The following is an 11,070-nucleotide window of genomic DNA, read 5'->3' as shown; positions in this document are numbered from 1 at the left end:
ATTCCGGATTTTGTCCTCCGCGTCGCCAACCGGGTCCTGAGGACCAAAGTTGTCCTGGAGTTCCTTGATGAACAAAGGAAAATTGCCGTCCCAAGCCGGAATCGCAATAGCCTGGCCCTGATTCATGGCATACAGGTTAGGCGTCAAATACGCCAATGCGTTTCCGCAGAGATACGAGGTGATGTAGATTATTTTCCGTCATCAGTAGAGAAATCTTGCTCACGCTCGGCAAAATGCATATAGCACTGGGTGAGGAAAGGGACGAGCCCAGGGCTCGGAACCGTCGAACGTGTCCGGTGCCCGGAGAAGACTCCGATTGGAACGGGCGCAGCATTGTTGCGCTGAGGAAAGTTGGTGAGGAAATGTTGGAAATTTTGGAGAGCGCCAATCATAGCGCGTTGAAGATCATGGCCCGGAGAGCCAGCTCGAGGGACTCCGGCACCACCACCTCCACCAGGTGGTCCACCACCTCCACCTCCTCCTCCTCCTCCCTCCTCCTCCTCCGCCTCCTCCGCCGCCACCACCCCCTGGAGGGCCCCAGAATGGATTTCCAGATCCACCAGGGCCGCCACCAGGACCACCAGGACCACCAGGTCCGCCGCCACCAGGAGGTCCACCTCTGGGAGAGCCAGGAGGGGAGCCAGAGGGCGAAGTCAAGAATCGACTCGGCTTGCCGCTGAAAGTCGGAGAGGCGTTGCGGTTTGGTTGACCTTGACCGGAATCGTTTCCGTTTCCGGAGCGACCTTGAGTAGGGCTCATGGGCCTGCTAAAAGCGTGCCGATACATCGGAACTGGCTCGCTTTCTTCTTCAATGTCGTGAAGGCGTGTGGGAGTGAGGGGTCGGTAACGAAAAGTAGGAGAGACGGGAGGGGAACTGACGCTAGAGAAACGACCCGTGTTTGGATGCGGAGTCGTTGGCATAGGGATAGTACTTGGATGAGGATCCTGCGGAGACATGACAAAACCAGGCCGGAAAGGGTTGGTCGTGCCAGTAGGTGTCCGAGGAACGGGAACAGGAACCGAAGTGACAGGAGCGCCAGCGTTGTAGGTGAAGTTCGCCATAGGCGAAGTGAGAGGAACCATTTGTTCGTAGAAGCGGGATGAACGCCGTTGACCAGTATTGGGCGGGGTCAATGTTGTCAGAAGAGAGGCGTACGTTTGACATGGTCAAAAAGAAGTGAGTTTGTAAATACTGTTAAGTGCCGTGTCGACCAAAGGGACGGAGACGGAGACGGAGACGGAGACGGAGACGGAGTCAAAGTCGGAAACGGAATCGAGATCGTAGAGCACTTGGGGCGGAACACCACAGAAGGATGTTTGGGTGACCGGGGCTTCCAGTTGACCAAGACAAGACAAGAAGAGAAGAGCGGAGTCGAGACGACGCTGGGAGATAGAGACCAGCAACGTTAATTTACAAACTGAAGTACGTGATAATACATCAAAGTATTTATAGTACGAGAAGTAACGGAAACGGAATAAGGTATAACAAAGTAAGTAACAAGATTAGAACAAAGTCAAGTAAAGTAGAAGAGGAGTTGCATACGAGGAACAAGGCATAGATGATTGCATAGATCATAAGTCGGGGTAATTGGAAACGCTCAGTAAATCTTCATTGCGTAAAAACCAAATACCGGAGTCGATATCGGAATCGGATGCCGGAGTCGGCACGGATATAACAGACTGCCTGTACAGCTGCCTTGCAAACTGCCGTTGGGTCTGCCGCATGTACTCCCATCTGTTAACCGCCATTGCTATTGTGCCCGGTGTCAGTTATCCATCAGCTAGTTGTTGAGCAGTGCTGATACAACCATTCAACCACCCCTACAAGTCAATAGACGAAAAATTGTTGGTTGAGCCCATATACAACTTTTATTTTGTGACAATTTGTGACATTCTCTGATCTTTGTACTGTTAAATGGTGAACATTTTCTTTTTTTGGAAATTTGTTATGCTTGTTACTCTCAGTCATACTATATAAAGGTGTGACACAGCGTGGATCACTTCAGATGTCTGTGGGCGAAATTTTCCTTTTTGAGAGAATATGTCACACATGTCACATATCAGGACCTAGTGTACATGACCTGTGGTAATTATTCAGCTTTATTTAACCCTACTTTCTGGTAGTGAGGAAGAAGATGTCAAAGGGAGGGGTGATTCTATATTGAGCTCTGTTACTGCATAACTAGATCATTTCCCATCAGTTGATCAAATAACTATTTCCAGATATATTGGAGAAATCTTCTACTGCTTAGATCACTGAGGTATACTTGTTGTGCCTAGAATGCTTTGCAAGACTACCTTGTGCTGCTCCAGACATTACATGATGGTAATTTAAGAAGCAGATCTGGTGATCTGACTAGCTTAAAGTACTTAGTTTATTTTATTTTTTTTGAAAAGGTTTTTTTGCCTACAAAGTTGCACAGATGCAAAGATGTACTGTACTAGGTTGATCAAGTGTGTATGCCTTTTTGGGATTTCCAGATCTTCTTTTATTTTATTTAAGGTGATGTTTGATGATGACTTTTTTGGTCAATGTAATGCATATCATGGACACTTGATTAAAATAGTATGGTGGTTAGGTCAATTGTGCAACAGGTAGTTGTCCTGTTGAACTAGTGGTGAATAATATGAAGTTGCCCCCATATGAAAGTACACCGCGGCTCGCAGTTCATCGCGGACTTCACCCAAGAACTTTGGCGTCTAATTGGCATCAAGCCCGCCACGTCCACCGCATACCACCCGCAGACAGACGGTCAGACAGAGCGCGTCAACCAGGAGCTGGAGCAGTACTTGCGGATCTTCACCAACTACCAGCAGGACGACTGGGATGAGCTGATTCCGGCCGCGGAGTTCGCCTACAACAACCATGTTCACTCCTCCACGCAGCAGGTCCCCTTCATGACGGACACGGGACGGCTCCCGCGCATGGGCTTCGAACCCGGAGTCCGTTCCGCCATGGAGTCAGTGAACGAGTTCCGCGACCGGATCGCCACTGGTGTTGCTGAAGCCAAGGCCGCGCTCACTAAGGCCAAAGAGGAGTACAAGCGCTACTACGACCGGAGACGGACTCCGTCTCCGGAGTTTAAGGTTGGCGACCGTGTTTGGCTGGATGCCTCTGACATCAGGACGACTCGCCCCTCGGAAAAGTTCTCCCATCGCCGCCTTGGACCATTCAAGATAGTCGCGGAGATCAGCAAAGGTGCCTACAAGCAGAGTAACGACCGAGAGCAGAAGGGGAGAGGGCGTGGGAAAGAGGCGTGGGAAATTTGGCGATAGTAACGGGGTAGTGTCAGGGGAAACCCTGATGCCGTCACTTGATCCCATCAAGCGCTGTGTCTCCGCTCACGTCTTCTCGTCTCCACTCGCGTCTCTGTGTCTCCACCCGAGTCTCTGTATTCCTGCACCCTGACGCTCCTCCTCCACGTCTCCTACCACATCCCGCATCCAGTGGTCCCCAACCTCTGACTGCCATGGCCACCCCTTTCTGGGAGTCTCTCCGGAGTCACCATCAGGGATCACTAATGCCATCAGAGACCTCTCCGGATGTGCACGCACCACTTTCCTCTGAGACCTCGAGCCTATGGCCTTATAGCCTCTCTGGGCTGTCGCTCATCGAGGTCTCCCTGCAACCTCTACCTGTTGGACCTCTTGGTTGTCCCCAACCTATGTCAGCATTTGGGCTTACGTTCGGATGGCTGAGCCCCGCCATGGCTCCGCCCCCCACTCCGCCACCACGGCCCCCGTCATCGGGTCTTCCTTTGGGTGAGGCCTACTGCCGTTAAGGCCCGTGCCTACTGTAGCGCCCCAGGCTGCACGCCCTCACACCTCCACCTCTCTGGAGACGTCCGGGGACATCTCCGAGTGACCCTCCTGTCGCTACCCTCCAGTGGTTACGGATGGCCGCCATTCCCATTGGTCCTTTCCGACACTCCCCAGCCCTTGGGCTAGACCGACTCCTTCCCTCTCCGCTCCATGCCCCCCCTCTCCGTTTCCGGCCGTCCACGTCACCTCTGCTCAGGACTCTGATTTCGAGCCTCGCGAGGTTGCCCTTACACTGCTAAATAAACTTGTGAATTACATAAGTTGGAACCTATCTCTAGAAACACACCCGGTTTTCAGCCAAAAATGGTCCCCTAAGCAGGATGATATTTGTGTTCATATTTCTACTGTATGGTTTGAGTTTAACCTGTATATAGTGAATATCCGTATGATAATTTTGACTGAATTAATATTTGTTGGCAGTATGTCAGCCATACGATCGGCATAACTTGAACGCCAGCCAAATGTTTCAAAGCCAAAACAATCATAACAAGACATCTTTGTGATAACATTCGTTATTTCTTCAAGTCTATCTATGCTTGCATTTCATTCGTCTTACTCATCCGCTGCGTCTCCTTCAACACTGCCCTCCGAGACGGACTCAGCCTTGAGCTCAGGCACCAGCTCCGGGTAGTCATCCTGCAGAGGAAGTTGAGGAGGGGTCCAATTGACAGAAATGTAGCACACCTTATACAACTGGAATTCGTAGTACGCGTAAGGCGGCGGCCTGACGGACATCTAGCATACCAGTTAGCTGCCAGGACCCACGCCGGGGGTTGGTGACTCTACGTACCACCAGCGGAGGCAGACCAGCGTAATCACAGAAGCGCCGGTCCGGGTAGTAGAGACCCTGTGGAGGCACGTCAGGAAGAGGAGCGGGTCAGTGTTGACTGTGTGGGGACGTACGAAATAATTATGGTGCCAATGGTCGGCGAACGGGGGCAGGTCGTAGCTGCGGGCGCTGGCATCGGAGAGCTGGGCGGTTGCGGTGGGTCAGTGCGGCTGGCGTATGACGCGGATGGAGGCGGGCCCACCGTTGGGGACGATCTCCCGGACTCGGATGCAGACTGCGTCGGCGACCGACTACGCAGCTAAGAGTTGGATCAGTGATGTTAAGCCTATGAGAGGAGAGCGACGTATACCTCCTCAGGCACTGGCAACGGTGCCTCCACTCCCTCCATTGCCGCCTCTGGCATGGGCTCGTCGCGCGCCTGCACAAATCTATCAGCCACCATGGCAGCAGAGCTCAAGAAGACGACATACGTAGCCCTCTACAGCACGAAGACGTTCCTGGAGTTCGTCGACCTCGCGCTGCTTATCCTGCAGCGCACGTGTCAACACGGACACCAGGGCTGGGTCGGCGGTAGAGTTTGCAGCAGAAAGTGGTTGCGACATAGTGGGGAAGGGAAGAAAGAGTCGACGAAGGAGGGGGGGGGCCTCGCCCTCGGCCTTATGTGGTGGACGCAGCTCGGGGCTAGAAGCTAGCGGATGTCACAGCGGTAACACGAAATCCTAGTTTTGGCAAGACAGCGAGGCCTGGAACCCTGCAACGTGGAGCATCGGCGGCGGCGACGCGCCGAGGATTTGACGAAAGTTCTCCCAGAAAGGGCATCGACGGTGAGAGTCGAGATGCTGCTGCTGCATCGTCGTGGTGCTAAGGAGAGTTTGTTGACAGTGCTGAGTCACCAAGTCGTGACTGTGGGAATCGGCCACATCGGCGCCGACGGAGCTTCTCGCCGAACCTGTGTGACGACGATCGATTGATTGATTAGTGTGACCCACTTGTCCGGAGCCACCACGCGCATGGACGCTGAACCACGATTTCCCTTTGAGCTCGAGAAGGAGGTCTTCGAAACGGCGGCACTAGCGTATCCAGAGACGATACCCACACTTCTACTCGTCGCCCGCCGCGTCTCCGTCTGGTTGGCATAACTTCTTGTACATATGTTTTTCTGGCTGACCAGTGACCAGGGTTGAGCCTTTTCTCTACCGTACCGTGCATATCGGCAACAAGGGCTCGAAGCAACTAAGTAACTGCGTTGCGTGCCAAGTCCCCCACCTTCATCGCCAATGCCGTTCGCTGCCTGGTGCTGGACTACTCGTGTCCCATCAACAACGGGACCCTGTCCCTGCTTGCGCGCTGTACCCGGGTCACTGCCGTGGGAATGAACGCCAAGGACACAGCCGACACGCTGCTGCCCGCGCTCGCCGCGCTGCCACTCCAGCGGTTCGCCGGGTTCCTCAGCCACCTTCTCCCGACCGACCTCCATGCCGGCGGTGGCCTCACCCTCAACGCGGACGACACCCTCGCCCACACGTTCTGGCAGCAGCTCACGCATCTCGACGTGTTCGAGACGCTCGACACGGCCCGCGGCCGGGCCGCCCGCGCGCTGCTGCCCCGCCTCCCGCGCCTCACACATCTCGCGGTGGGCCACGCGGGCGTACTCCCAGTGATACGGCACCTACTCGTCGATACGCTCCAGTCTTGCGCCCATCTGCAGGTCCTCGTCGTGCTTGGCCACCCCAACGTCGCTGGGTCCGGGAAACAGCCGCTTCCGCGCCTGCTCAGGGACCCCCGGGTCGTGATCCTCGTGCGGGCCGACCTGACCTGGGACGACTCCGTCCTGCCTACGCCGAACCTCTGGACGACGGCGGAGCAGTTCCTGCAGAGGAAGCGGAGGAACGAGGTCGGACGTGTGTTTTCTTGACTGTTGACAAGGAACTGGTTTCTTACGGGTTTCCAGCGGACGAATATTGGGCGTGATCATACATCGATTGACAGGAACACAGAGACTCCAAGGTCCTCGCCCGCCCGGAACACACAAGCCCCGCGCGATCTGTCGGCGCTTTGATGTCGGCATTCCAGCCTTCAATCGTTCACGTCAGGAATGTAATCTCGACCGGCGATCAATGTATTTGTGGCAGCCCGAATGCCAATCTGACAGCAAGAATGCGCGATTCTTGCAGGGACTTAGAAAAGCTCTGCAGACGGTACAGTATATATGTACACCCAAGCTTGCGCATTCTCTCTCTCATCCGTCTACTCCAATATGCTTCGCTCCATTTCCCTTACCCCCGGCTCCTCCTCATCCACATCCACCCCCGCGTCCCTGCTCTCCAACTCCTCCCTTCTTTCTCACAACCCACTCGCGGCGCTGCACGCGACCATGGGCACGATCGTCACGAGCGAGATCACGCCGCGGGTGCTCGTCGCGGACTGGCTCGTCGCGCAGAACTGGGACGCGCTCAACTCGCTTGGCGTGACCCACGTCGTGAGCGTCTGCGAGCTGCCGCCGATCGTGAGCAGCCGGATCAAGCACATGCACGTGTGCATCGTCGACCTGCCCATCGCGGACATCTCGGACCACTTCGAGAAGACGACGAAGTTCCTCCGGGACGCGCTGGCTCAGGAGGGCACACGGGTTCTCGTGAGTCTAAAACCGTCAAGGAAACAGAGCGGGTTGTTTATCTGTTCGCAGGTCCACTGTCTCGGCGGCCTGAGCCGGAGCATCTCCGTTGTCTGTGCCTACCTCATCGCCGCGAAGGGCCTCACGGCCGCGGAGGCGATCGCATACACCAAAGACCGGCGGCCCGTCGCCCACCCGAACATGGGCTTCCGCCACCAACTGCGGAACTGGGCCGCCAAGTTCGGCCTCCACGACAACGACGGACTGGAGGGGGATGCTGCAACGAGCCCGAAGGCGGGCGGCGGGCTGCTGTCGCACGTCAGCCGGCACACAAGCGTGCACCTGCCGAGTCTGCCCGGGTCGGGGCTGCTGCGCGGGGGCGTGGTGGGGAAGATGGTATCGGACAGCGTCGGGCGGCTCGCGGGACATGGGGGGCACGACACCGCGGTGTTGGCGGTCGCGCGGACGAAGGCGCTGGGGCCGGACTGGAGCGGGACGGCGACAGTGGTGACGCAGACAAGCGTGAATGCAGACCGGTCGGTGGACGTCGCCGTGAGCGTGGCGGAGACGGTGATTGCGACAGGCACTTTGGCTGGTTTGGGAGAAGTTTAATTCACAAGACGTTGGTAAACTATCTGAATTTGAATTTGAAGGACACTTGTTACTTGTACTATGAAGCAAACACGTATTGAACATGTACTTGGAAGTTGGCGAAAAAGGAAAGATGAAACGGGCCAAAGAGCCCCCAGCCGACTTGAACGACTGACCTTGTCAGGAGGCTTAATCACGGTCCACGGACAAGTGCACACTCTACCACTGAGCTTTAGTGGATGCTCAAGATGTTGCTGGGACCCACTGATTGATATCGATGCTTCAGACACTTGCTGGCACACTATTAATGTAAGTACTTACTGAAGGATTCTCTGTTTAACTTATGATGCAATGGCGTGAGTAAACCCCTGGGTATCCAGAGCCTTACTCATACTCATACTCATACCTGCACAGCCACCATACCCATACCCATGGGTATGGGTATGAGTAGTCATGGGTATGAGTATGGGTTTTACTCATGAGTACTGTCAATTCTAAACCCCAGGTGATATAACTCAATTTTTCTGCTGTGGCACCCACCCAGTGCTTGCACTTTGAGCAAGAACCAAGAGGGAATGATCAATTGCACTTGGTTATTGATATTGACATGATGTATCTTATCTAATCTACCCATGGGTCATGCACACATAGGTTGGCAGGTTAGAAATTTCTAATCTATACCTGTACCCGTGCCATTGCCTAGTTTAACCAAGGGGTTCAAGATCCTTATCAGGCACATGGGGTAGGGGGGGTGGGGGCGCAAAAAAAAAAAACTTTTTGTATATGAAAGATTTAGGCCTTATATAAGTGTAAATACACTGGAAATATAGTGTATACACTCTGCTGTCAGGGGAACCCCTGCTTCGGCCTCCTTCGGACTGTCCGAGCGCATCCGAGGCACATCCGACCGGCGCCCCCTCGGACGCTCCGACCCACCCCGACCATCGTCCACGGCCTCCTTCACCCGCACAATCACCAATCCGTCAAGACCCTCCCAACGGTCACCCTGGGACAGAGCCTGCGACGCCGCTCAGGCCTTCTGCGCTCTACGTCGGCAGTTACGGACGACCAGTATATAGTTGGCGCCCTAGCAGGTGGACTATTAGAGTTTCTTCTCTTTGGATCCTCCCCTGCTAGGCTTTCGTCGGAGTCTCCAGGGTTGCCCCTACAGCTATTTTCTATAGTTCACCACTCTTATACTTATATCTATATATTTTCAGGCCCATGAGTTTAGATAGCCCACTCTGTCATAGGCCCATCATCAGGTAATGGATGGGAGGTGAACATATTGAAGAGTTAATATGGCCTGCCATGTGTGTTTGAAGGTTCCAGGTACATACATACATACACATATATAAAAAATTTTGCAAAAAAAAGTTTCACAAAGAGTGAATTTTTTATCCCAACTTTTGATTGCATCAGTGGTCACATGATGCGAATCGTAGGAACATATTACCTGATATGGCAGGAGGGGGGAGGGGGTCCCCCAGGGGTCGGAAAAAAACTTTCCGACCCTATATCCATGATTCAAGACTTGAACCCCCCTTGAGTTTAACTATATGCCAGACTCTTACATGGAACTGGCCAGATCTTAATATTGTAGTAAACACCTGAAAGACAGTTGAGACATGGAGCTGAGGGACTTTTTAAAGAGTGAATCCATTACCAACACCACTCTCAGGCTTTAGGTCGGGTTGTGCAAGGCTCTTCTTAGAAATGTATATGTGGAACACTGGCAGAACAGACAAGTCATCACGTTAGAGCAGCAGTCCCTTGTCATTGTCAGCATGAGATGGCCTGCTGAGAGGTGATTATTGTGATGGCCAAGTCCGGTTCAGTCCGGTTCTTGGCCTAATTTAGCTGAACCACTGGTCACCCGTAGCTATAAGATTTAGCCTAGCCTCCAAGGTGCACCTAGGATATCCATTGTCTAGCCCACTAGCTGCACACAGCCTGGGTGTACCTAGCTATCTAGGCTAATCCAATGCAGGGAGTCTCTTAATCAATAGCATCAATGACGAAACAAATTGTTATCTAATACATATTATTTATCATTTATGTATATATAATACTTTAAACTCCTTTTCTTCAGGCCGATGACCCGGTATGTAGTTGGGATAGCCTGTATCAATAACAATCCTAATTTGGACAAAAATGATGTATCCTGATATAGCCATCAAAAGTACTGATGGCAATCAAAAATGGTTCCACATTAAAAACATTATTTAAAAGGGTGTGTTACCATCAGTCACAAGATACCAGATAAAGCATAACAATATATTTTCTCTAAAAATAATGCTTTGGCCCAGGGAGGAGTGCTAGGCTAAATAACTAGGTATATGCAGCCTCCTGGCTGTAGCTAGGGGGCTAGGCAATGCATTTCCTAAGTACACCTACTGGTTTTAGCCTAAATACTACCACTACGGCTCCACTGGTTCAGTTCAAAACGCAGATTCGGTAAACCTGAACCCCAAACCCCAATTCAAACCGGCCTCGAACCAGCCTTTTTCAGGCAATAATGGCCAAACCCAGCTGAACCCGAGCTCTGATTTGGTTCGGAAACAGCTTTGGCCATATGTGAATGCTACACCTCGGTTCAGTCCAGTTAAGTTTGGGTTTAAACTGGAAACCCAGACTGAACCTAGCCATCACTAGGTGATCAGACACCCTTAACCTCTCCTGCTCCTCCCTGCATCCCTGTCCCCCTAGTCCTCCTAGCACTCCTGCCCATTCCCCCATTGCCACAATTTGGGCTCAGCGTCAGGCCTGACATGTTGCTCTCAGTTATATGCTTTCTGTTACAAAGAACACCAATTCAGAGGATGCTAGTTGGCCAGTGAAGGCAAGCAAGAAGCACTGTAAAAAATATTGTAAAGATAATGGAATTCGAAGACTGGGGTACAAGACGAAATCTACTCTACTTATATACACTACTACCATGTGTTTACCGTGCCCAGAATAAAAGGTTTAAAAGGCAAAGAAAAAGGTTTCTTAAACCCAGGGTTTGACACTTCCCCTGTGTTTTTATGAGTTTCAAATAGTCACTTGTGAACTAGGAAGATATCTATAAAGGAATTAGTCTAGATCATACGGCATGATTTCAGATTGTAGACTAAGATGAGTTTACAAAGGCAATCCTTGCAAGAATCTATTTAATCTTATGCAGAATACGCAATGGAGCTTTGCTGACCCGTACGTAAATCACTGAGGTATGCTGTATCCTATAACCCTTATCTTCTGAATTGGCTGCAGA

At 52.4% G+C, this 11,070-nt stretch overlaps 3 protein-coding genes across 3 annotated transcripts; 2 read left to right on the top strand and 1 right to left on the bottom strand.

Moving 5' to 3' along the window:
• Positions 1 to 4,374: 4,374 nt before the first annotated feature.
• On the bottom strand, positions 4,375 to 5,214 carry MIND_00191100 (uncharacterized protein; the record flags this gene model as incomplete). The annotated part of the gene is made up of 7 exons (XM_037358819.1): positions 4,375 to 4,458; positions 4,507 to 4,557; positions 4,613 to 4,669; positions 4,726 to 4,794; positions 4,854 to 4,910; positions 4,962 to 5,030; positions 5,083 to 5,214. 7 exons carry the CDS (start codon positions 5,212 to 5,214, stop codon positions 4,375 to 4,377), a joined length of 519 nt encoding a protein of 172 aa, XP_037223914.1.
• A 402-nt stretch (positions 5,215 to 5,616) lies between these two features.
• Positions 5,617 to 6,583, top strand: MIND_00191000 (uncharacterized protein; the record flags this gene model as incomplete). The annotated part of the gene is made up of 4 exons (XM_037358818.1): positions 5,617 to 5,741; positions 5,791 to 5,815; positions 5,871 to 6,513; positions 6,564 to 6,583. The coding sequence occupies exons 1-4, from the start codon at positions 5,623 to 5,625 to the stop codon at positions 6,581 to 6,583; spliced, it is 807 nt and encodes a 268-aa protein (XP_037223913.1). The 5' UTR covers positions 5,617 to 5,622.
• Positions 6,584 to 6,821: 238 nt separating this feature from the next.
• MIND_00190900 (uncharacterized protein) lies at positions 6,822 to 7,838 on the top strand (the record flags this gene model as incomplete). The annotated part of the gene is made up of 2 exons (XM_037358817.1): positions 6,822 to 7,247; positions 7,299 to 7,838. 2 exons carry the CDS (start codon positions 6,822 to 6,824, stop codon positions 7,836 to 7,838), a joined length of 966 nt encoding a protein of 321 aa, XP_037223912.1.
• Positions 7,839 to 11,070: the final 3,232 nt, after the last annotated feature.

Source organism: Mycena indigotica, assembly GCF_014461135.1.
Source record: "Mycena indigotica strain 171206Taipei chromosome Unknown Mind.scaff0002, whole genome shotgun sequence".
Classification (NCBI taxonomy): domain Eukaryota; kingdom Fungi; phylum Basidiomycota; class Agaricomycetes; order Agaricales; family Mycenaceae; genus Mycena; species Mycena indigotica.
This window is presented reverse-complemented; position numbering and strand designations above follow the sequence as displayed.